At 41.6% G+C, this 27,402-nt stretch overlaps 1 protein-coding gene across 12 annotated transcripts in view; it reads left to right on the forward strand.

Annotated features, from left to right (window-relative positions):
- agtpbp1 (ATP/GTP binding protein 1) overlaps positions 1–27,402 on the forward strand; it is a 325,109-nt gene that overhangs the window by 118,967 nt on the left and 178,740 nt on the right. For all 12 annotated transcript variants that reach the window (XR_005461593.1, XM_038804830.1, XM_038804835.1 and 9 more), the window contains 4 exons: positions 4,891–5,037; positions 12,866–12,997; positions 13,454–13,547; positions 22,134–22,171. Coding sequence is in view for 11 of the 12 variants with exons in the window: in XM_038804830.1 (XP_038660758.1) it covers positions 4,891–5,037; positions 12,866–12,997; positions 13,454–13,547; positions 22,134–22,171 (411 nt within the window). In the remaining variant the exon portion in view is untranslated. The remainder of the gene's footprint in view (positions 1–4,890; positions 5,038–12,865; positions 12,998–13,453; positions 13,548–22,133; positions 22,172–27,402) is intronic.

Below are 27,402 nucleotides of genomic sequence, written 5' to 3' on the forward strand. Positions count from 1 at the left end.
ACTTTGTAGACCATACTGCTTCCCCATTGTAGCAGTGGGTAGCAGATGAAGATACACTTGGATCAGGCTATTGATGGTTATTTAAGACAGCATTGTCAAGTATTTTAGCTGCCAGCCAGTCACATGTGGCTAATTGGGAATCCAGATGTAGCTAATTATATTTTAGACTCGTAAATAAAAAAAGAGTAATCAAAACTCTGCACATGATCCCAAGTTATTCACATTGTTGTATAGATGTGTTTAACATTCTTATGCGTTTGTTAGTAAAATGGTATGACAAAAAGCAGAGTTGAAAATGCTTTTTCATTATTGTATGTGCTTTGCTTTCTTGGCCAGTGCCTGATGGCTATCTGTTAAATGATGGATATGTAACAGGAGGGGAAATGCCAAACCCAGCACTTTAACCTGGTGTTATGAAACTTCTTACTGTGCCCACCCCAGTCCAGCACCTCCATTTCCACATCATAAACGGAGGGAAGAAGAGGGTCTAGTGTATCTTGTTCTGCTCATCAAAGTATTGCTCATAACTGCTGGACAAGCAGCATTAAGGTCTGCTGTGTCTGATAAACTCACCCCGGAATTCCAAACTTTGGTGAAAATAAATTATTAAAATTTGGCATGTTCCGTTTCATGAACTTCTGAAGTAGATTTGCCTGTTCTGTGTACAAGGTGTTTTCTACAAAAATAGTGCATGTGGCTAGAATGACATTGTCATAGCCATGCCTGTGGCCATTCAGCGAGCTATTTCTAATAGATAACAACAAGAAGATGTGAAGTATAGTAATTTAAGATATTTTGACATCTGGTTAATATGGGGATGCAGTTTCAAGTTCCTTAGTCTCAGAAACAAAGCATTAGGTGGGAAATAGTAGAATAGATGAGTAAGAATAAGGAGAATGGGGCAATAAAAATAACTTTAAATTATTAATAATTCAGATTATCAAAAGAAGCTACAAACTTCCTTTTGTTTATGAACATGAGGAAGCTTAAATATATAATTCCTTGCTTATAATCTGCTACGTTTGGTAGATTCATGGTTGAAATTTCATAAATAAGTTATTTTTCAAAAATATTTGCTTTTCTTGAGATTCAGCTTATCTTAATTTAAGTGTGAAAACTTTTTTTTTTGGCTAGTACTAGAATAAGCATGAAAGAAACAACGTGTACCATAGATAAAATAACTGCCATTTGTATTTGTTCAAACCTGTCCTGCTTGCTAAAAGTTCAGGAGCACCTGAGATGTGATGGAGATCATGCTCACCTCAGAATTTGGTTTAGAATAAGGACAAGTATAAGCAGCAGAAATTAATACATCAAGTATTTTAATTCAAAGTAGAATAAAAGATCTTTCAAAAATCACCATTTGCTGCAAGAAACGTTAGCTGACCCCAAGGATCATTAAGCCATTCCAGACAAATGTGGGATGAGGATGATCCTTGAATTGATAGCCTGTAGATTCTTTAAATTACCTTCCTGGAATTATAACTAAAACATGGGAAGGACATTCTGAGATAGCAGCCAAAAATAAATTAACAAATTCCTTCCTTAGCTATATAACTTTTGACACCATTCGGAATAGTGTCTTATCTGAAACTTGACATACTGAATTTAGACAGGTAGAAAATCTCTCAGACTGCTCCCTGATCAATCATGTACAGACACCTGACATACAAGCAGATACAGATTATTAAAGCATATATTGTTGATAAGACAAGAAACCTGACCATTTGGCTATCGGAAATTAGCTACACAGCAAGAGACAAGATAACAGGAAAACTCTACACTAAATAGGAGAAATTTTGTGTAAAAAGACTGAGGATTTGTTTCTTCAGGAATTTAAGCTTCTGGCATCAGCTGTTACCAGAGGGGTTGGCAGCAATAAATTCCTCCCTTACAGGATGAAGCCGTCTCAGGCTAGCAAATGTCTAGGCATGTGACCTGTTATAAATTCTACCGTTCACAGCAGCATTCTCGAAAATTTGGGACAATGACTTCACCAAGTAAGGCTTTGAGGGTCTTAAATAAACATTGTTAGGAAAAGGCAACAGTACAGAATAGTGGGAGGAGTAAAGAGGAGTGGTAAAGACGGTCAAAAATGAACTTTTGCTTTTGTGCTTGTAAACTAGATGGGTTTTGACCGGCTCCTTGAGTGAAGGATAGGCAGAATTTCTTCTCCCGATCGGAAGATCTTCAAAAATGTTTATGAACAGAACCTGCAACGCAGGTCTACTTGGTCTAACACTATCGAAAAGAAAAGGTTCAACCCACAAGAAAAATACTTAAAGTGGGAGGGCCAATTTCAATGGGGCGAGAACTGATCTGTCCTAGTTAAATTAGAATCAAAGATTGACAGGCATAACTGTAATTGAACAATGGGCTGTCTTTAAAGAGGATATAGTTTGGGTACAACCAAGGTACATTTGCATGAGGAGGATTGGTCAGTCAGACAAAGTCAAAAATCCATGGATAGTGTAAAAGCTAGATCGTAACATGATGCAGAAAACGGGTGCTTAAGACAGATATCAAGTTGAGAATGGAAAAGAAAACTAGAGTTAATATACAACGTTCAGAAGGGAAGTGTAAAGTAATGGAAAAAGGAAAGAGATTATGAGAAGAGACTGATGACAAACATAAAAGGGAATCCAAAAGTCTTCCAAAGGAATGTATGAAAGTAAATGGATGGTAAATGAAGGAATGCGGCTGAAAGGGGAATTATGTGTGGACAAAGAAGGCGTGGATTATGAACTAAAAACTAGAAGTTCCCATTCAAGCCACTGACCCTCCTGACTTGGAAATATATTGCCATTCACTCACTGTCGCTGGTTCAAAACCCTGGAACTCCTTCTCAGTAGCACTGTGGATATACTTACACCACGTGGATTGCAGTGGTTCAAGAAGACAGCTCACCACCTTCTCAAGTGCAATTGGGGATGGGTAATAAATGTTGGCCTAGTCAGTGACACCCGCATCCCAATAATTAATTATTAAAAAAGTACTTGGCATCTGCTTTTGCCAAGGCATAAGATATTGCCAAAGTAGTAGTGAAAGAAGAGGTAGTTTAAAAACAGGCTCAGATAAAAATCATGGCAAGGAGGTATTAGAAAGGCTGGCTGCACTTTTACGTTCCCAGGACCAGATCAAATGTTTTGAGGATACTGAAAAAAGTAAGGGTACAAATTGCAGAGGCAGTGGCCAGATGACTGGAGAATTGCAAATGTTGCACCCTTATTCAAGACCAGTCAGTTTAACCTTGGTGAAAAACGTTTTAGAAATGATAATCTGGAACAAAAGTAACAACTATTTAGGGAAATGGGGATTCATTAAGGAAATCCAGCATGGATTTGTTGAGGGCAAATTCTATTCAACTAAATTGCTTTAGTTTTAAGATCTAGTAACAGAGAGGATTAATGAGGGTGATATGGTTGAAACAATATACATGGACTTCCAAAAGACATTTGATAAAGTACTATATAATAGATTTATCAGTAAGGTTAAAGCTCATAGAATAAAATGGTCAGTGGCAGCATGGGTATGAAACTGGCTGAGCGATAGGAAACAACGGTGTGGTGAATGTTGTTTTTTGGACTGCAGGATTTGTATATAGTGGTCAGTGCTATGACCATTTTTGATCTATATTAATGACCTAGACTGGGTGTACAGGGCGCAATTTTAAAATTTGAAAATATCACAGTGGTTGCAAATAATGTGCTCCATGAGAGGGATAATGAAAGCCTTTAAGAGGACATAGGATGTGTGGACTCTTTGTAAATGAAATTTAATGAAGAGAAGTGTGATGTGAATATTTTGGCTAGAAGAGCAAGGAGAGATAATGTGATACGAAGCATTGAATCTGAAAGGGCATGAGTAGAGACCTGGGGTATATGTGCACAATTCACTAAAGATGACAGGGCTGAAGTCCCGCCGCTGAGAGGCCTCTCCCGCCGCCGTGGTTTGAACCACCTCTGGTGGCGGCGGGATCGGCGGCGAGAGCGGGCCCCCGGGGGGGGGGGGGGGGGGGGGGGGGGGGCGGCGATCGGACCCCGGGGGGTGCCCCCACGGTGGCCAGGCACATGATCGGGTCCCACCGATCGGCGGGTGGGCCAGTGCCGTGGGGGCACTCTTTTGCTTCCGCCGCTGCCACGGCCTCCACCATGGCGGAGGCGGAAGAGAATCCCCCAGCGTGCATGCGCTGGTGGTGACGTCAGCGGCAGCAGACGCACCGGCGCATCCGCCCGGCGAAGGCCTTTCGGCCAGCCCCGCGTCGGGCGGCGGGCATCAAAGGCCATTGTTGCCGGTTTTGGCGACTGTCGGCGTGGTGCCAACCGCTCCGGCGCGGGCCTAGCCCCTCAATGTGAGGGCTTGGCCCCTAAATGTGCGGAGAATTCCGCACCTTTGGGGAGGCCCGACGCCGGAGTGGGTGGCGCCACTCCGCTACGCCTGGACCCCCCGTCCCGCCGGGTAGGGGAGAATCCCGCCCCAGATATAGTAGAAAACAATTATTTCTGCTGTTCCCTTATATTGCATCACATAGCATTTCTACATTCTGTCTGTAAACTGTAAGTGTATTGGAATCCTAGGTAATTGTGGTTAACATTGCTGTATTGCTAATGCATATTCAACTTTCTCGTGTAGAAAAGGAGGATACAAGTTCTAAGACTGTTCTTTATAGGATGCACCATTTTAAATATTATAGTGATATATTATGCCTCTTGTGATTTTCACACAATATATTGGCCAAGTTTTATCTGTAAGAGTGAATTTGTAGTAATCTAGACCTATGACAAGGACCAGATTCACCTTATGCATAAATTAAGATATTGTCTAGGTAATGTTTGTACAATTTTATCATATTTGTGGAATTGTAAAAATACATTCTGATTTGTCTTATAGGAGGAGGACGCAGGTGTGGTGTTTTGGTTTCCAAAGGAGGAAGCCAAATTCTCCTTCAGTTGCTATTTACTGCCAGTAAAGATTCTCCTGCAAATGAAGAGGTTATGATGCAATTACATTCCATTCTGGCAAAGATTGGACCAAAAGGTGATTTCTTTGTAAATTGATGTAAATGTGAGGATGCCTCAGTACCAAGAAAATGTTTCTCTAATCACAATTCCTCAGGATAAATATTCTTTTCATGGGTCTATTCTGTTCTTTGAATAATGCTAGACTGACGGGCAGGCCTTGTAATGAAAAGCATCACATTTCCAACAAAGCAAAACACCTGAACATCACAGAATTGTCATCTTATGTTATGTACAGAGATCCAGAGAGCTGGACTAACTCAGCTCTGATAATGCTACCACTAAATTAAACTGATATGCTGTTATCTTCTAATGCAAGCTAGCCAGTTGTATAAACTATTTCCAGGAAGGCTGTTTAGGGCGCAGGATTAACAAAGAACAAAGAAAAGTACAGCACAGGAACAGGCCCTTTGGCCCTCCAAGCCTGTGCCGACCATGCTGCCCGTCTAAACTAAAATATTCTTCACCTCATGGATCTGTATCCCTCTATTACCATCCTATTCATGTATTTGCCAAGATGCCCCTTAAACGTCACTATCGTCCTTGCTTCCACCACCTCCTCCGGCAGCGAGTTCCAGGCACCCATCACCCTCTGTGTAAAAAAAAAAAAAAAAACTTGCCTTGTACATCTCCTCTAAACATTGCCCCTCGGACCTAAAACATATTTCTCCTAGTAATTGATCCCTGTACCCTGGGAAAAAGTCTCTGACTATCCATTCTGTCTCTGCCCCTCATAATTTTGTAGACCTCTATCAGGTTGCCCCTCAACCTCCGTCGTTCCAGTGAGAACAAACCCGAGTTTATTCAACCTCTCTTCATAGCTAATGCCGTCCATACCAGGCAACATCCTGGTAAATCTCGTCTGTACCCTCTCTAAAGCCTCCACATCCTTCTGGTAGTGTGGCAACCAGAATTGAACACTACTCCAAGTGTGGCCTAACTAAGGTTCTGTATGACTTGCCAATTTTTATACTCAATGCCCCAGCCAATGAAGGCAAGCATGCCGTATGCCTTCTTGACTATCTTCTCCACCTGTGTTGCCCCTTTCAGTGACCTGTGGACCTGTAGACCTAGATCTCTCTGACTGTCAATACTCTTGAGGGTTCTACCATTCACTGTATATTCTCTACCTGTATTAGACCTTCCAAAATGCATTACCTTACATTTGTCCAGATTAAACTCCCTCTGCCATCTCTCCGCCCAAGTCTCCAAAGGATCTAAATCCTGCTGTATCCTCTGACAGTCCTCATCGCTATCCACAATTCCACCAACCTTTGTGTCGTCCGCAAACTTACTAATCAGACCAGTTACATTTTCCTCCAAATCATTTATATATACTACGAACAGCAAAGGTCCCAGCACTGATCCCTGCGGAACACCACTAGTCATAGCCCTTCAATTAGAAAAGCACTCTTCCATTGCTACTCTCTGCCTTCTATCACCTAGCCAGTTCTGTATCCATCTTGCCAGCTCAGATTAGAACTACTGAATCTATAAAACCTACAATATACACAACTCTGCACTTATTGGAGGTGATTGAAAAGTGGACCAGGTTTTCAGAGTGAACAGCCCTTTAGAATACAGGGTGGGGAGGGGAAGATGTATTTGGTGGTGGCATTACAATGGAGATGACAGAAATGGACGAGGGTGATCCATTAATTGTGAAGTGGGAGCTGAAGACCAGGGGAATTTGTCGTCCTGGAAGGGAGTAGAAACAATGAGAGAAACATTTATGGGAAATGGAATGGGCAGGGTCCAGGACCCTTTCAGACATAGAACATAGAACAGTACAGCATAGAACAGGCCCTTCAGCCCTCGATGTTGTGCCGAGCAATGATCACCCTACTCAAACCCACGTATCCACCCTATACCCGTAACCCAACAACCCCCCCCCCCCTCCCTAACCTTACTTTTTTTTTAGTACACTACGGGCAATTTAGCATGGCCAATCCACCTAACCCGCACATCTTTGGACTGTGGGAGGAAACCGGAGCACCCGGAGGACGTGCAGACTCCACAGACAGTGAGCCAGCCGGGAATCGAACCTGGGACCCTGGAGCTGTGAAGCATTTATGCTAACCACCATGCTACCGTGCTGCCCCAAATGATGGGGTGAAGTGTAGGACCCTTGGAGAAGGAAAAGGATGATTTATTATAATGGTATGGATTGGATTGCCGGTGTTTGGCCATGAGGTCATCACATGGAAAGGTGTGAGGGGAGCCAGAGGCATGTGGTTAACTTCCTATACCTTGTGTCGTGGTCGCCTAGCAGCCTTGACAGACTGGAATTCCCAAGCCAACAACTGGTGAGGGCCAGGATTTGCCACTTTATGAGCCAGAAGCCAGGGTTTAATTGTGCCACAAACTCACTTTGAGAGTCTACTCAGGCTGAATGAGACCTGCACACATTGGGCAGTGGACTGAGCTCAATGGACCAGAATGCAGAAAAAATAATATTAAGGTCCCTGAGACTTGCTATTGTTCTTATCTGATGTTCTGAACTTCGCTGGTTCTGATGCCCAATATTGCTGAGTTTAAAAGGGGATAAAAGTTGAATTTGTGATGATTGTTGGTAAGGGTTGGGTGGGACAAATGCTGGAGAGGGTGAGCCAGGGGCTGGTGTGTGAGTGAGGCCTTTTGTGCTCTAGCCCCACGCAGTGAATTGGTATATTCTGAAATGCAATACATGGCAGATTGAAATGTTTTTAAAATTCAAACAAAATCTGGATAAGCACTTGAAAGATCATTTTTTTGCAGGGCACTGGGAAAAGGCTATAACTCCCAAGTCTGACTCTTATAATGTGTGCTGAGTTGGTCAACATTGGCTTGGGTGATTAGATTTTTTTATTTGTCCTCCGCTTACCTGGGTTCGTGGAGATAAATCAGTCAGGATTGGGCAGCACTGTAGCATGGTGGTTAGCATCAATGCTTCACAGCTCCAGGGTCCCAGGTTCGATTCCCGGCTGGGTCACTGTCTGTGCGGAGTCTGCACATCCTCCCCGTGTGTGCGTGGGTTTCCTCCGGGTGCTCCGGTTTCCTCCCACAGTCCAAAGATGTGCGGGTTAGGTGGATTGGCCAGGCTAAATTGCCCTTAGTGTCTTAAAAATAATGTTAATGGGGGTTGTTGGATTACTGGTATAGGGTGGATACGTGGGCTTGAGTAGGGTGATCATTGCTCGGCACAACATTGAGGGCCGAAGGGCCTGTTCTGTGCTGTACTGTTCTAACTTCCTGATTCTCAGTAACCTTTGCTAGAAGCTTTTATAAGAATGTTTGCCAAATACAGTACAGGAAGAACCATCCCCATGATTCCATCTCCTTTCAATATGCACTGTCATAACTCATCTGGTACGTGGGGAGCAGTACCTCGGGGAATCAATTATTTTAGGAAAGAACATGCACAACATACATACATACAAGAATTGATAGGAAAGGATCAGTTCACCAATCTAACCTGTATGGTTCTGGTGTATGTGACCACCTAATCTCATGGAATAGGCAGAAAGGAGGAAGAAACGTTTGATGACCCCAAAAAGTGATTTAACTAGCTCCAGGAGACCAATGTGACTGGGCGACACATCCCAATGTTTTTATCTACCTTATCAAGAAGTGATGAAATAGTAAGAAGTCTTACAACACCAGGTTAAAGTCCAACAGGTTTATTTCAAAAGCACTGCTCCTTCCTCAGGTGAATGAAGAAGCATGTTCCAGAAACATATTTTCTGGAACATACCTCTTCATTCACCTGAGGAAGGAGCAGTGCTCCGAAAGCTAGTGTTTGAAACAAACCTGTTGGACTTTAACCTGGTGTTGTAAGACTTCTTACTATGCTCACCCCAGTCCAACGCCGGCATCTCCACTTCATGGATAAAATAGAGACAAGAAGGGGGAAAATAGTATTAAATTCTTATTGCATCCACGTGCCCTGTAAAAAGCTTATGATGTGTTAGAACGTAATTGGCTTTGCATCAGTTTTTACTCCAAAACTTTCTGATATTGCTGATTACAATTTGTTGTTGTTCAGCTCAGAACGCATGGGGTCTTGATTTAATAGCTCAGCCAAAAAGCTAAACCTCATAATGAACACTCCATCAGGACTGTCAGCCTAGATCTTTGTGCTCAAGTCTCTGGAGTGGGGCTTTAATGCACAGTCTTCTGACTCGGGTGCGAGTGCAACACAAACCATAGCTGATATAGGCTAGAGCAGGTAAGAATTACAGATTTCCTTACGTAAAGCACATTAGTCAGCCAGTTGGGGGTATTTTCTTTTCCTGATATCAGTATTTTATTTCCAATATTTTGAAAAGTGAATTCAAATTTTCAAACTGCCATGGTTGGATCTATATAAAGTTGGAATTGTGTGGCAAACTTAAAGGCAAGTTTTTTTTAATTCTTAGAAATAAGCATGCCTGCACATCAAGTGTATATATATTTTTAAAGAAACTTAATTGGGTTAATTTGTCAATATTGAGGAGTACTGCAATACAGAAAAAGACAATATACTTACAGAATGGGTACATAATTGGCAAAAGACTATCAGCATACATGATGGCGAGGAAATACATTTTGATAATAAAGGGGTCACGTATTCCTTGGAAGAATCTAAATGAGGTAGAGGAGCAAAGGGATCTGGGAGGATAGTTATACAAACTACTAAAAGTAGCCATGTCGGTTAATAAAACTAATCAAAAACGCAAACTAAACACAAGGGTTTATTTCTATATGATAAAATTTAAAAATAAGAGAAGTTATGCTAAACTTGTATTGAAACTTTGTTCGACCACACTTGGAGTATAAAATATACTGAAGCCTTGTAAACTGAAGCCTTGGGGAATGTACGTTCAGTGCTTCAAAGCTGATTCCACATTAGTGCTGGCTATGAATTTGTTTTAAGTTTAAGTGAGACATTTGAGCTGCAGTTTACAAAAAAAAACTGAGAATTATATTACCTGTAATTGACCTTTTCGTAGAAGGCATGGCCCATCGTTCTCTCCTACACGTTTTACCTATCTGGTATCCTTCCTGACCCTTTTACACTGAGACTGTCCCAAATCTCTTAGGTCACACTCCACAACCCCATCCAATCATAGGTGCAGCATGTTCTGTGATAAGGCATAGGGCCATAGCACTCCCCTTATCTGCTTTTTAGCCCGAGCACAAGTTCTTTTTCCATATTTGTTTTCTGTTTCCATAGTGATCTGCAACCCAGGACTGAGGAAACACAAAGTTCTAAATTTAACTAGGGTCATTTTAACATGCCTAGGACTAAATTAATGCAACTGAACTAAATTAATAAACTGATTATATTAAAATTTGACTGCCATCTAACAAAGCTTAATACTTGAAAGTGATTTCGTTGGTTATATTTCAACAACTTGCAAGAGTTCAAACATCCCCAAAGCTACAAGGCGATAAGTGGTGAAACTGGTGAGAGTTTGTATTTTTTCCCCTCGTTTGTGTTCTTCAGGCTAACTAAGCTACGTATGACCAACATCTACACTAAGCAGAAAGTCAAACCAGTGGTTTTATTCAGAGCAAAAGCTAAGGGTTGTTTAATTCTTGCAATGCCTGATCCCTCAGAAGCCCATATTCTTAAATGTATGTGATTCTGGTCACCATATAAAAAGGATATAGAGCCACTGGAGAGAGTGCAAAAAGATTTACAAAGTTGATAGATACGACCTTGCAGTTTTGTCAGGAAAGAATGAACAAAAGACAGGGTAACCTATTGGACGTCTTTAAAACTGAGTGCTTCTGATAAAATAGACACAGACTAATCCCACTTGTGGGAAGAGGAAAGTTAGAGGCTATCATTATAAAATAGTCACCCAATAATCCAGAGAGTGGTGAGACTACAGGGAGTTGCTGAGGCAAATAGGATTGTTGCAATAAACAAAAAAACCTGATAGAGAAATGAGAGTAGGGGATCTGCTGGTTGAATTAAATGAAGAATGGTAGGAACAGGATTGAATGAAGTACAGGTCTCAGCATGGACTGGTCCAAATGGCCTGTTTATACTCTATGCATATGTAATGATCACAGACGTGAAATAAATCCTGAAAGTAACTTTTTGTTTACAGTACGTTTTAGTGAGTATTGGCTCTTGTCTGTTTTAAAAGGGAATACGGTGTACTTATCACTTTTTCTCATTACACCAATGTGTGTAGTTTAGTATCTAAAAATATAAAGTACAACATGTGGGAATTGCTAATGAATGTTGGTATTAATAGTTCTAGGTTATGTTACACGAGGGAGATATTAGGAAATTGGTCCAGAAATTAGATTGAAGATGCAGCAGGCAATTTAGGTGTTAAACTGACTGAGAAAAAATACTGCTAGTACGGAGTCAGAGGGAACACCGAGTTGCATTGTCCCACAGACTTTGTTAGTGGGAATTCACAGGGTGCCGCAGGTCCATTGTTCTTCGAGACACTCCTGGATAACCAGCTATTTGCCCATACAGAGTCTGATTAACTCTTTGTCCCTCATTGGGAGGTTAGTTGCATATCCATAGTATGATTCCATTCTTTTGTTTAAATGGGAGTGGGCCATCAGTCAAGATAACGATTCAAGTTTGGAAACCCCAGAAAATAATCTTTGTTTGAGGGATGGGGCGAAGCTCCGAGAGCGAGAAAGAATCCTGTTTTGAACAGGTAGAGGAGAAGGCTTTGGAAATCTACCAGGAGAGGTCATGAAAGTTACCCCAGGGGCAGCACGGTGGCGCAGTGAGTAGCACTGCTGCCTCACTGCGCCAAGGGCTCTGGGTCACTGTCCATGTGGAGTTTGCACATTCTCCCCGTGTTTGCGTGGGTTTCGCCCCAACAACCCAAAGATGTGCAGGCTAGGTGGATTGACCACGCTAAATTGCCCCTTAATTGGAAAAAATGGATTGGGTAATCTAAATTGATTTTTTTTAAAATGAAAGTTACCTCAGGCAGGCTTTGGAAACGGTTTCTGAACGAATGTCCCTAACAGTAGAAAAATTGCTTTCTTAAATGCGAGTATTACCTTTGTCTGACTGTGTAAGTGGAACGAGAGCTGCACGTTCATGTAAAGTGCTGTTTAATGGGAGCTACAAGGTCACAAAACTACAGATAATCTGTTATTGTTAGGATTGAAGTTTGAAAGTTGAAATATTGTTTTCTTATGTAATAAAGTTTGTTTATAAAATGGCTAAGCCCTATTTCTTATCATCCCTTGAACAAATCGATCTTTCCTCACCATCTTTAAACTTTACAAAGTTCCGGCTCTGGCCCAGCCTCTTAGCCATTGTTGAGAGCTGACCAGGTGTCTGTAACAGTTAAAAGATTTAGATTTAAACAGGATCCTTATCTCTGCCAAGCATCTATTTAGTATGAAATCACTTGCATATAGTACAATACAGTCATGTTTTCACATAAGTGACTTTGTGCCATGTAATTCTTGCCTCCTGTAAGTATCACCTGTTTCCCAAAAGTCTAATATTCTCCCCGTGTCTGCGTGGGTTTCCTCCGGGTGCTTTGGTTTCCTCCCACAAGTTCTGAAAGACATGCTTGTTAGGTGAATTGGACATTCTGAATTTTCCCTCTGTGTACCCTAACAGGTGTCGTAGTGTGGCAACTAGGGAATTTTCACAGTAACTTTATTGCAGTGTTAATGTAAGCCTATTTGTGACACTAATAAAGATTATTCTTCTAATAATTTACATCGTTCTCTGATATTTAAAAGTTTAATTCAAATAAAATCTCATATACAGATTGAAAAGATAAATAATTGCACAATTATTTGTTTCTTTATTTAAACTAAAACTATCTTAAGGAAAGAACTGAATTTGTTGGACATTATTCTTTATCTTTGTTTCTGAGTAGACAAAAAATTTGGAGTCAAAGCCAGGATTAATGGAGCCTTGGGCATAACTTTGAGTTTAGTGAAACAAAACCTGCAAAGCCCCAAGCTGATTTTACCTTGTCTGCAACTGCTTCGGGTTTATTCCAGCAACTGTAAGTAGACAACAGGAAGCATTCTCACAGCTACATAGACATATAGTATTCATTTTAGAAGTGATTTGCATCTGTCTAAAGTAATATGGACGTAAGTAAAGGACAAAAGTCAGTTCATTTGATGGCCATTTAAAAATTTTGAAAACTTGTTTATTTAATTGAATTGGATAAGGGAGTGGGCCATCACAATATTCGTCCACTTGTGATTTGAGTGTGGACTTGACAAAGATGGAATGCAGTCATATATGGAAATGTTCCTTGGCTTCAATGTAAAATATTCAAAATTGATAGGTTTTAATTTATTCTAACGTCAATTGTTTTTACATATATCCATGCTAAAATGCAGTGAGCGTTCATATATTTTAGGTTTATATATTTTTTTAAAGCATTGGTGGAATTTAGTTTGGTCTTAATGGTTGTGCAATGTTGTGTTCATTTTTTCCACTTATTTTTCAGCTGTCAATGCTGTATTCTTGGGGAAAAATGGTGTTGTGGAACTTTTGTTCAAGATTATTGGTCCTTTTAACAAGAAGAACACAAGCCTCACAAAGTAGGTATCGTAATTAACTAAAGCTTGAATAAATAGCATAGAGAAGTATGTTTAAATACAGAAATGTTACAGTGCATAAGGAGGCCATTCAGCCCATTGTGTCTGCACCAACTTGAATGAATGGCACCTAGTGCCATTGTCTTTCCAAAGCAAAACTATGCTACCCTGGCTATGGTGAAAGAGAAGGAAATTGAGTCACTAGAAGGGTTTAAAATTGATGAGAATGAGGTATTGGATAAGTTGCACAAAAAGTGAACAGTGCACCAGGACCAGATTATATGCATACATGGATACTGAAGGAAGTAAGAGTGGATGTTGCTGAACCACTGGCCAAAGTTTTTCAGTCTTCCTTAGATTCTGATGGTGCTCGAGGACTGGAGAATTGCAAATATTGTGTTTTTGTTCAAATAATGGTGCAAGGCTAAGCTGAACAAATACCTATCAGCCAGTTTAATGTTGGTGGCAGAGAGGCCTCTAGAAATTATAATTTGGGGCAGAATAAATAGTCACATGGCAAATACGGATTAAGTGAGGAAATTTAAAATGGATTTTGCAAGGGAAAATTTTGTTGAACTAACTTGCTGGAATTTTTCAAATAGGTAAGAGAGTTGATGAGGACAATGCTGTTGATGTGGTGCACATGGACTTCCAAAATACATCTGATACAGTACCACTTGTCAGAAAAGTTATATATGTTATGTCATGGGAATGTCATTAAGAAATGTTTGTCTTCTCAAATGGCTGCAGTGATGTCATTGTGTGGGTGGAGCTGGGCTCTGGCTCTGCTATTTACTTTCATTTTGAGCTGGAAGCTGTTTTTGGCTCTGAGTTTTAGTTTTGTTTTCAGTTGGGGAGCTGCATTCAAACCAAGGAGGTGTATTTTGGTGTCTCACTCTGCATGCTAAAGAATGTCTCCAGATCACTTGATGATTTCAAAGTAATACCCATTTCTGTAAGGAATGCAAACCTACTGTCTTTGTTGAAAAGAGTCTTTGACTTATGGATGTTGTTCGGAAAATTACTAAAGGTTACCTATAGAGTACTGTATCTTTGGGGAGGGGGGTATCAATATTGGTAGTTGATAAGATCTTTACTGTGTGTTTATAAAATGTTAACTGGATTCATAGAATAAACATTGTTTTGTTTAAAATACTTTATATCTCTGTTACATCACACATGTAAAGTGGGGCCTTAACCATGACTAAAAGCTATTAAAAGTTGTGGGTCAGGTGAACTCCATGATATACTTTGGTGTTCCCTAAACCCTGGCCCATAATAGTTACTTCCCTATGTTTCATTTTTTTCTTGCAATACATTTCAAAACAGTCCCTCACTTAAAACTTTTGTGTAAAATTAACCAATGTCCATAAATGTGCTGTACTGGTACTTTTTTTAAAATTTAGGAACTAAGAAAGTTAGATGAATACATTTTCTAAATAGCAAGAATCTAGGAACTATGGGTAAGCAAAGAGATTCAGGGTCCAAGTAAAAATATCAATGAAAACTAGTGAACAGGTACAAAAATTAAATTAAAAGGAGGTGCAGAGCAGGTTCACCAAAATAATACTGGGGCTAAAATAAGTTTGAGGTTTTAAACAGTCCGCAATCAAAACTGATGTATTCACTGTCAGAGACAGAAGAACAACTTCAAAAGGGTTTTGCAATCTATTGTTCCACAAAGCAAGCCTACTCTTTACATTCTGATAAGTTGGTGGTAATCTGTTAACTGAATTATTCTATTTTTAATGGTTATTGCTTTAAACATTTTTCAAGAATGAACTGTCCTTATCAAAATTGATATATTAGGAGATTTGGGGAGGGAACATTATCGACAATTCTTTACGACTTCTGCGTAAGGTGAAGGCTGAACATATTTAGGTATTGACATCTCCCCAGCGTGTCAAAATTACACATTTCAACCCTTATTGGCAGCCATGCAGCACTGTCCATAGCTCACGCATCTCAACTGTTTTGGGAAAACCATTGGCCACCAGCTAAACTAAAGCCAAGTTCTTCAGTCAGCATCCCGGTTACTAGATTTCCCCCCAGAAATCTTCAATGGGAAATCAAACCACTGTTCTTCTGAAGGCTGGCCCTGCTTTCACTGCACTTCACAGTGCAGGCTCATAGATCTAAATATATTGTCATTTGAAGACGCCCAGAGAGAACAGGAATAGAGAAGGTAACCCATGACTGTTGTATATTCATAGTATTTTTAGTGTTAATTCACAAGCAACCTTGTAGCTGAACAGGGATACTTGAAGAGAACGAGTTTGCGCAGGCAAGCAAGTAGTCTAACATCGCAGCCTGGAGTGTTAATATCTCCAAATTAAATCTCCACCTTTTGGTTTAATCTCCAAGGCCTGCAAACTCAAACTTGGATCCACCCTGTCAAAACTGGCAATGAGCTAGGCGAAAGGGTAGGCACCCAAAAAAAAAGACGAACAGCATTTGTAGGCACCTGAAGAAAAAATTAAATCATCGCTACATCAAAGCTGGTGACACGGGAGCCAAACAATGGTTGCAGCCAAGCCGTTGGAACCAAAAATTCTGACGCAAACAAGCTTGGAGAGAAGCTTGCCATGTTCTCCGCCCAAAACAAACCCTCTAGTCGTGAGTAGCAAGTACCCGGCAACAACAAATTTAGAACTGGGGGTGTCGGGGGACATTCTGTGGTGGCCATGGAGTGAGTGGTCACATATTTGGTGGCTCCCGCTCAAGGCAAACGTTTTGGTCTTTTTCCTGCTCGAAGGGCAAAGCATTTGAGGGCAAAAGGCACAGGAATGCCTGGGGAAGGTAATACTCCTCTGATGGTGGCTGGTGCATGGATCAGCAGACGAAGAGCACCGCGAGAAAGAAAGTGCAGTTGGAGCAGGAGAGTTTTTGGTGGTGTGCCACAGGAAAAGATGGCACAGGGCAAAGGTGGTGGGCTGCCTACCAGGACGACAGAGCAGCTGGTGGAGTTCTTGAATGACAAGTTTCAGCAGCAGAGGAAAGAGGACCTAGCCAAGGTAGTGGAGCCACTGAGATCCATGATTGAGTGAGTTGAGCAGAGGCTGGCATCCCAGGGCCTTATGATCCAGAAAGTGGAGGAGGGGTTGGGGCAGCACGAAGAATAGTTGCCTTGTTGGTGGCTGAGGTGGGAGTGATGCGGGAGAGCCTGAAAAATGGTCTTCTTTGGTCGGTGAAGGGTCACTGTTGTTGGTTGCTGCTGCAGAGAGATTCTAAGGTGATGCAGCACCTTTTAACCTGCTTGGATTTTCATGCCCTTTGATGGGCGATCTCTGGGTCATTGTCAATCAATTGATCAGTGCTCAAGCACCCTGATCGATCAAATCCAATCGGGGCTGCCACATCGATTTTGGGGGGGCCATGCCTGGAAGTGTTGGGGACGGTTGGCCCTTCCAAATAAGGAGCTTGGGTGCCGCTGTGTCTGGTAAATGTCTGATTGACAGGATAGTTCTATTGTTCCTGGGATGGCCTGGAGATGTCCTTTTCCCTGGGTTGTTAAAAACAACTGAGCTGCAGCTTTTGTGTATCTGCAAGCTGCAACCTGTCTGTCCCTGACTTTGACCATTTTTCCCAGCGTTCTTTGCGGAAGGCCATTTTAGATGGCCACATTGCAACGATCTTGGCTCAATCAGTAAGGCTCTCCTCCACTGTTCAAACCTGAGATGATGTAATCTAGAGAAGGAATGCAGATCAACTTTTGGCAAACGAGAACCAATCTGTCAGAGGCAAAACCAACAGCGTACCAAATCCAGCTGTGTGAAGAGATGACCTGGACCTTCCCAAGAACCTGACACTAACTTAATGAATTGGGGGAAAATAGCACCTCAACTGTGAATCAAACACTGTGTGAACCTCCGATCACAAAGTTGGCTGCATTTAAGATGGCCACTGACTACGCTCACACCAAGCCAAAGAACCAGAGACCAGCAAATACTAAAAAAACAGATGCCTGAGGTTTGTCGGAAAAAAGGCAGAGAATGATGACCTCCAGAATGTCTGACGTATTGACTGTTGTTGTTAATTGACTGTTCATGTTGCTAATTGATAATGTTATACTGTTTTTTTTTTTTGTGAGTCGAAAGTAATTTATTTCCTACTTACTTATTTGCTGTGTATCCTTTTTTTTATAAATGTTTTTTTATTGAGTTTTCATATTTTATATATGACAAATTACAAGTTATTAGAGAGAGAGAAAAAAAAAAGGAAAACACAAAAATTTTTTACATGAATATTTACAGGTAAGCATCTTCATAACAATAATTGTGGCCGCCCCCTTTAGCCAGCATACATATTTTACATTCCCCAATATGGCCGAGGCACATGTTTATAGGTATTTATTTATAGTTTGGTTTTGGGCCTTGGCTTGCCATCAAACCCCCATACCGAGCCCGTAGCCCCCCCCCCCCCCATCCCACCTGCTACCTTCCCCCGATTCCCGCCCATTTTCCCCTGGTTCTTGGCCACCCGACTATTCTTCCTCATGTACGTTGGCCACAAACAGGTCCCGGAACAGTTGCATGAATGGCTCCCACGTTCTGTGGAAGCCGTCGTCCGACCCTCGGATGGCGAATTTGATTTTCTCCATTTGGAGAGATTCCGAGAGGTCGGACAGCCAGTCTGCAGCTCTGGGTGGTGCTGCTGACCGCCAGCCAAACAGGATTCCACGGCGGGCAATCAGGGAGGCAAAGGCAAGGGCGTCCGCCCTCCTCCCCAGGAATAGATCTGGCTGGTCTGAAACCCCGAAGACCGCCACTATCGGGCATGGCTCCACCCTCACCCCCACCACTTTGGACATAGCCTCGAAGAAGGCTGTCCAGTACTCCACAAGTCTGGGGCAAGACCAGAACATGTGGGCGTGGTTGGCCGGGCCTCTCTGGCACCGCTCACATTTGTCCTCCACCTCCGGGAAGAACCTACTCATACGGTTTCTCGTTAAGTGGGCTCTATGTACCACTTTTAGTTGCGTCAGGCTGAGCCTTGCGCACGTGGAGGTGGAGTTGACCCTATGCAGTGCTTCGCTCCAGAGTCCCCACCCTATCTCCATCCCCAGGTCGTCCTCCCATTTCCTTCTTGTTGCGTCCAGTACGGTGTCGTCCCTATCTACCAGTCGGTCATACATGTCACTACAGTTCCCTTTCTCTAGGATACTTGCGTCCAGTAGGTCTTCCAATAGTGTCTGTCGTGGCGGTTGTGGGTACGTCCTTGTCTCCTTTCGTAGGAAGTTTTTGAGCTGCAGGTACCGTAGCTCGTTCCCCCCAGCTAGCTGAAATTTCTCTGTCAGTTCGTCCAGTGTTGCGATCCTGTCGTCCATGTATAGGTCCCTGACTGTCAGTGTCCCCCCGTCCTGCCTCCACCTTTTGAAGGTGGCGTCGGTCAGTGCTGGTTCGAACCTATGGTTGTTGCAGATGGGAGCCTTGTCCGACATTTTGTACAGGCCAAATTGCTGCCGCAGTTGGTTCCAGGATTGGAGGGTGGCTGTCACCACTGGGCTGGTGGAGTGTTTTTTGGGTGGGGATGGGAGTGCTGCCGTGGCGAGGACCCGGAGGGAGGTTCCCATGCAGGAGGCCTCCTCCGCACGCACCCACTCGGCTTCTGGCTCCTGGATCCATCCCCTTACTCGCTCGGCTGTTGCCGCCCAGTGGTAGAATTGTAGATTCGGGAGGGCTAGCCCCCCCCTGGATTTTGTTTTTTGTATGACCTTCTTTGGGATCCTAGCATTTTTACCCCCCCATACGAACGCCATGATATGTTTGTCCAGCGCTTTGAAAAAGGCCTTGGGGATGTAGATCGGAATGGATCTAAACAGGAAAAGGAACCTGGGCAGTACGTTCATTTTGATCGTCTGGACTCTCCCCGCGAGGGAGAGCGGGAGTGTGTTCCATCTTTGCAGGTCCTTTTTAACTTCCTCCGTCAGGCTGGTGAGGTTCCATTTGTGGACCCCTTTCCAGTCATGGGCTATTTGGATCCCCAGGTAGCGGAATTATTTCGGGCTTGTTTGAACGGCAGGCCCTTTAGCGCTGCCCCCCCCCCCCCCCCCCCCCCCCCCTTGCGGGTGTACTGGGAAGATCTCACTTTTGCTCATGTTGAGTTTGTAGCCCGAGAAGGCTCCAAACTCTTTCAGGAGCGCTATGATTCCGTCCATGCTGCTTTGTGGGTCCGAGATATAGAGGAGCAGATCATCCGCATAGAGTGAGACTCTGTGCTCTCTACCTCCCCTTCGGATCCCCCTCCAATTTTTTGCTGCCCTGAGCGCGATTGCTAGCGATTCGATTGCTAGTGATGTTATACTGTTTATTGTGTCAGGGTACTTTGATTTAATGGGGGAGGAAATGTTGTGTATTCGTAGTGTTTCCTCACAAGCAGCCTTGTAGCTGAACAGGGGCACAGGCAAACGGGCAGTCCTACATAACAGCCTGTAGTGTTAACATCATCTAAATAAAACTCAATGTTTTGGTTGAACCTCTTAAGGCCTGCAGACTCTGCCATAATGACAGACTATTTTTCTTATTTCATTGAGCAAAGTGGCACTTCAGCTTATGGGTAATCAGAAACCTGACAACCTGAACTATATTCTGCTAAACATAGTCGTGGTCTGATCAATATGTAATTACAACATGAAGCACAGTTGATTCTTCCTTGCTCTGTTAGATTTTGGGTGGCAGGGTGGCAGAGTGTTTAGAACTGTTGCCTCACAACGCCAGGGATCCGGGTTCAATTTCGACCTCAGGTGACTGTGGTGTTTGCACTTTCTTCCCGTGTCATTGTGGGGTTCCTCCAGGTGCTCCAGTTTCCTCCCACGATCCAAGGATGTGCAGGTTTGGTGCATTGACCATGCTAAATTGCCCCTTAGTGTCCAAAAGGTTAGTTGGGGTTATTGGGTTTTGGGGATCTGGTCAGGGCATAGGCCTAGGTAGGATGCTCTTTCAAGGGCCGCTGCAGATTTGATAAGCTGAATGGCCTCCTGCACTGCGGAGATTCTATGATTTGGATGACAAATAATGAATTAGGAAATTACACGAATACTCAGACCCTCTGCTGCAAATTTAACACAACTCCGCATTGTGTGGCTCTAAAAATATAACATATTTGTGACTGATCTGCCACATGTGGTGAATATTGAGCATATTAGACAATACTCGTCTACTTGAGGTGTTTAAAATGAACAGATAAATTCGATGGAAACTATTTCCTCTGACGAGAGTCTAGTACAAGCTGGTAGAAGCATAAAGTTAGAGTTAGGCTGATCAGGGGTGATGTCTCAGGGAGGCAAGTGGAAATCTGGAACTATTAACCCTCCCCACCCCTATTATTCCATTAAAAAAAACTCGTGAGATTAGGTCAATTGAAAACTTCAGAACTAGGATTGTTGGATTTTTGTAAGGAAAAGGTATTGAAGAGTTACAAAACTGGGTAAATGAAGTTGTATGGATTGACCATGTTCTAATTAAATATTGGAACAGGCTCGAGGGTCTGACTTGTTTACTGTTGTTCTTAGTTTGTAATTTGTCTCGGTAAGGGATACTTCAGCATATTTTAAGTTCACCTCTCAAAGCAGAGGTAGAGGGATTTATGTTTATGCTCCTGTATAATGCATCTGTTCATCTTGTGCGATTTCCATCATCTGTGTCAGGATCAGAGTCGTGTTGCCTGACCAGCTTCAAAGCTCTGATCCAAATTTCTATATCTGGGAACATGGGGATAAATTGGATAAAATACATAGAGCAACATATTAATTGTGGCAAATATCCACATATCAATGATTTATTACTTACAGTTTTTGTTGTGTGTTTTGTTATTAATTGGTAACTTAAACATTCTTGTCTGTTTTAATAAAATTTTTGTCGTTTGTTGATGGGATATTAAAAAGTATGTGCATTATGGATGGCTGAGATATATGTGTATATATATGTAATGATAAAGCCAGTACCTTGAATGACTTTTAAAATGAAAAGAGAAACAATTGAAATGTTGTTTATTCCGGTGATAATTCTGCTCCAAGCTTTTCTGAATATGGCAAAGTAAATAAAGCAATTCTTGTGATTGAAGAAGGGGAGACACCATACATTGTGCATTAATTGCCTACTTAAGGGCCTCAATTGGCATTGGGGTGGGAAGGTTATCAATAAGCCTTTCCGTCATGGACTTAATCTAGGCAGAGGTGGGAAGGCATAAGGGTCCCATCCCCGGATGCTTTAATCTGATTATATACCTCCTAACTCACCTCATGGGAGGGCATTAAACTGAGCCCATTCAGGCTTTATTTCTCTTTGTTCCACTTGTTTGGCTGAAACTATTATAAGTTATTGAGGGCCAATTTGTACTATCATTTCATTCAATAGTACTTATGCTAAGGGGATGCATCAATGTTAACTTAATTACTCGACCTGGAGCAGATTTTAAAGTTTTTACAAAATAACCAAATATATTTTTGTTCTTTTATAAACTTTTATCAGTTTCTGTTCTCATTCTATCAGTTTAGATTTGTAACCCTTGAAGAAAATTTATTTGTCTTTTTTTATCCCTGCCACAATTTGTTAATGGTTGCATCGTATGGACTGTGTGGTTTTTTTGCAGGGTCTCATTAGACACACTGGCAGCATTGCTGAAATCCAGTAAGTGTTTTACCTAGTTAACTATCTTATGAAAGTTAATCAATAAGGAAGGATATTTTGTTTCCTCTTTAAAATTTGTTTGGATAATTTGCCTTATATTTCCATCTCTTGGATTTTGCTGGGGCATATATCTACAATGTTGGTAGCTCTTTAATTCAATGCCCATTTGAACACCAATATTACGTGCACCTCAGTTAAGCCTGATCCCAATACCTCTGATTTTATATGTGCTTGCTGGAAGATGCTCTATTCTTCACAAGTGCTTTTTCCACTTGTTGTAATTCAGATTGAGGCCCGAGTGATACACAACATGATCCATCCCCAATCATTTTTATAAGCAGTTTGCCATACTCAATGACATTAGTGAACTAGATGGATTTTTAAGACAATCCGTAATTTTGTGGTCACCAGTGCAATGACTAGCTTTTAATTCCAGATTTATTTAATCAAACTTACATCAGGTGGATACAGGTGATCCAATGGCATTATTTTGAAGAAGAGCTGGAGGTAGTTATCCCTGACCAATGTTTAACCCTCAGTCAACAGCACAAAAACAGATTAGTTCATTGCCGTTTGTGGGCGATTGACTGCCACGTTTTCTATATAATAACAGTGACTACACTTTAAAAGTACTTACTTTGCTTTGAGGCACTTTGGAATGCCCCATGGTCATGAAAGGCACCAAGTAAATGCAGGATTTTTGACTTGTTTAAATTTAGAGGATACAGTTAATACACATGATGAAAAGTTACCATACAAAAATGTACATTTAGCTGCACAAAACTTCTAAGTGTCAGCATAGTGGTAATGTTACTGGACTTGTAATCCAGCAATTTGGACTAATTCAGAGATATCAACTTCCACCAGCAGCAGGGTAATTTAAATTCAATTGAACAAATCTGGAATAAATAGTAAGCCTCTATTTTGGTGACCAATTTATTAGATTGCCTTAAAAACCTGTCTGGCTCACTAATGTTCTTTAGGGAAGGAAACCTGGTCTTCTCCGCTGGTCTGGCCACTGTGGTTGACTCATAACTTGCACTATGAAATGACCGAGTAATCCATTCAGTTGTTTCAAATCACTGCAACCAAGTTGAATGCAAACAACATTTTTTTCAAAATAACTTCCTCTCTCTCTCTCTTCCCCCCCCCCCCCCGCCCCCCCACCCCGCCAATAAAGGTTTGCTAAGCTTTTTTTTGTGAGAGTGATGCTTCTTGTACTTCTTAAGACTTAGTAACATTGGACCTAGAAGCAGGACTAGACCATTCAACCCTTCAAATCTGCTCCACCATTTGATAAGTTCATGGCTAATCTGCTGATGGTCTCAACTCCACTTCCATGTCTATCAGAAATATAACTCGCCCTTGAATGAATTCAGTGTGCTAGCCTCCACTGCTTTCTGGGGAATTGGATTCCATATATTAATGATCTCTGCAAGAAAAATATATCCTCATCTCCATCTTAAAAGGGAGACTTCTTATTCATAAACCGTGTCCCCTAGTTCTGGTCTCCCCCACAGGAGTAAACAGCCTCTTGGTCTCCACCCTCTCAAGTCCCCCTCAGATTTCTCTGTTTTAACAGGGGGAGGATGTGGCATAGTGGTATTGTCACTGATCTAGTTAACCAGAGACCCAGAGTAATGTTCTGGGGACCCAGGTTCGAATCCTGCCACTGCAGATGGTGAAATTTTAATTCAATAAAAAATCTGGAATTTAAAGTAAGTCTGATGACCATGAAACCATTGTCGATTATTGTAAAAACCCATCTGATTCACTAATTTCTTAGGGGAAGAAATCTGCCATCCTTATCTGGCCTGGCCTATCTGTGACTCTTGACCCACAGCAATGTGGTTGACTCTCAACTTCCCCCTCAATGGCATTTAGGGATGGGCAATAAATGCTGGCACAGCCTGCGATGCCCACGACCCATGAACAAATGAAAAAAAAAGACCACCTCAGTCTTCTGAACTCCAATAGGTATAGGCACAGCCTGTTCAATCATTCTTCATAAGATGAGTTCTTGATCTCGGGGATATGCTGAGTGGATATTTCTGAACTGCTTCTAATATTATTAGATCCGTTTTCAAACAAGGAGTCCAAAATTTAAATCTGTATTCCAAATATGGTCTCACCAAGGCCCTGTACAGCTGCGGGAAAACTTCACTACTTTTATATTCCACTCTCCTTGCAATAAATGCCAACTGTCGTGTGCCTTCCTAATCACATGCTGTAACAACATACTAACATTTTGTGATTCATGCGGCAGAATATCCGGATCCCTTTATACCACTGAGTTCTGCAATCTCTCATCATTTAAATAGTATACTTTTCTATTCTTCCTGCCAACGTGAATAAGTTCACATTTTTCCACTCCATCTGCCAAATTTGTGGCCACTCATTTCACCTATCTATGTTCCTTTGCAGACTAATGTCATCTTCATTACTAGCTTTCCTACCTATATCTGAGTCATCAGCAAATTTAACAATCATCCATTTGATCCCTTCATCCAAGTCATTGATATAAATAATAAATAGTTGGGGCAGCCCCTGTGGCTCTCCACTTGTTACATCTTGCCAACCTGAAAATAACCCATTTATGCCTACTCTGTATATCCCTTCGTAGACGCGCTCCCTCCTCTGGCAACTTTCCTGGCTATCTTGTCATTGGCAAATTTGGCTACCATACATTCGGTCCTTTCATTCAAATCATTGATATAGATTGTAAAGAGTGGAGTCCCCAGCACTGATCCTTGTGGCATTCAACTATTTACAGCTTGCCAACCCAAAAATACTAATTTATCCCTACCCCCTTGTTCCCTGTTACCTAATCAATCTTGTATACATGCTAATATGTTACCCCTACATCATGTGCACTTATTTTGTGTAGCAACCTTTAACATGGCACCTTATCAAATCCCTTTTCAAAATTCAAGTACACCCCATTTACAGGCCTCCCATAATCCACCTTGCTTGTTACCTCAAAAAATTCTAATGAATTATTAAATGCGATTTCCCTTTCACAAAACTTTGTTGACTACCAGATCACATGATTTTCTGAATGTCCTGCTATAACCTCTTTAATAATATAATTTTTAGCAATTTCCCTATGACAGACGTTTGGCTAACTGGCCTTTGGTTTCCTCCTTTGGGTCTCCCTCCTTTCTCAAAAGGTGTTTCCAAATTACTGGGATTTTTCAGAACCTATGGAACCAATGCCTCAATACTCTGCAGCTACTTCTGACTTTAGGATGCAGGCCATCCGTTCCTGGGACGTGTCAGCCTTTAGGCCTAATAGTTTCCCAGCACATTTCTCCTGGGGACGGGTGGTTTTCATTTCCTACTTTCCTTTCATCTTTTGATTTCAGGTAACTTTGTGAAGCTTTCTAAGTCTTCTGTAGTGAAGATGGACACAAATACCTGTTGAACACCTTTGCCTTTTCCTTATTTTCCATTATCAATTCCCCAGGCTCACTCTCAATAAGACTATCACTAGCTTTAGTTATTATTTTCCTATTAAAAATATCGTCGAAACACTTGTTATCTGTTTTTATATTACTAGCTAGCTTTATCTCAGGCTCTACCTTTTCCCTTTTACTTTTTTTTAGTTAAATCTGTCCACTCTTCTGATCTACCACTAATTTTTGCACACTTATGCAGTGTTTCTTTCAATTTGATACAATCCTTAACTTATTTTGCCACAAATTATATATCCTAACGACTCTTTCTTTCTCACTGGTATAAATGTTTGCTAAGAGTTTTTCAATATCACCTTAAAAATGCCACTGCATCTTTACTGTCTTATCTTTTAACTTTGTTTCTGAGTTCACTTTAGCTAGCTCTACTTTCATACTCCTATTTAGTCTTCAACCCACACTTCTCCCCTTTAAACTGAACAGGAAATTTGATCACGGTATAATCACTGTCATCTAGACGCTCTTTTACCATCAAGTTATTAATTAGCCCTGTCTCATTGCACATTACCAGGTCTAGAATAGTCTGCTCCTTGGTTGGCTCTAGAATGAAGAACAGTACAACACAAGAACAAGCTCTTCAGCTCTCCAATCCTGCATTGATTATTATGTCTATTTAAACAAAAACCTTCTGCACTTCTCTCTATTCCTATCCTGTTCATGTATTTATCATGATGCCTCTTAAACGTCGCTAATGTACCTGCTTCCACCACCTCTCCCGGCAGTGCATTCCAGGCACTCACCACCATCTGTGTATAAAACTTGCTTCGCACACCTGGTCTAAACTTTCCCCTTCGCACCTTAGACCTACGTCTCTAGTAATTGACTTATCCACCCTGTCAGAAAGCGTCCGACTATCCACTCTGTCGATGCCACTTGTAATTTTGTAAACCACCATCGGGTCACCCCTCAACCTCCGTTGTTCCTGTGAAAGCAATCCGAATTTACCCGACCTCTCCTCATAGCTAATACCCTCCGGACCAGGCAGCATCCTGATAAACATCTTCTGTACCCTCTCCAAAGCATCCACATCCTTTTGGTAGTGTGGCGACCAGAATTGTATGCAATATTCCAAATGTGGCCTAACGAGGTTCTGTACAGCTGCAGCATGATTTGCCAATTTTGACAGTCAGTGCCCCGACTAAAGAAGGTATGCCTTCTTGACTACCTTATCCACCTGCGTTGCCACTTTCAGTGATCTGTGGACCTGTACACCCAGATCTTTCTGCCTGTCAATTCTCCTAAGGGTTCTGTCATTTACTGTATAATTCCCAACTACATTAGATCTTCCAAAATACCTCACATTTGTCCGGATTAAACTCCACTGTCATATCCTCTAAAAAATTGTTTTTGAATGCATGCTATGAATTCATTTTCTGGGCTATCTTTGCCAATCTGATTGGTCCAATTAATATGTAGATTAAAATCACCCATGATTATTGCAGTAACTTTCTTACACACCCCATTTATTTCTCCCTATATACTTTATCCTACAATGCAATTACTGTTAGCGGACCTATTAAACTACTCCCACAGGTGATTTCATACCCTTCTATTTCTTACCTCGACAAAAACTGATTCTATGTTTTCCTCTTCAAACTAAGGTCATCTCTTTGCTGATTAGAAATTACATCCTTAATTAAAAGAGCCATCCCACCACCTTTTCCTAGCTTCTTGTCTTTTCAAAAATATCAGATACTCTTCAATATTCAGGTTCCAGTCTTGTTCACCGTAAAACCACGTTGCTGTAATGACTATCAG

Source organism: Scyliorhinus canicula, chromosome 8 (assembly GCF_902713615.1).
Source record: "Scyliorhinus canicula chromosome 8, sScyCan1.1, whole genome shotgun sequence".
Classification (NCBI taxonomy): Eukaryota; Metazoa; Chordata; class Chondrichthyes; order Carcharhiniformes; family Scyliorhinidae; genus Scyliorhinus; species Scyliorhinus canicula.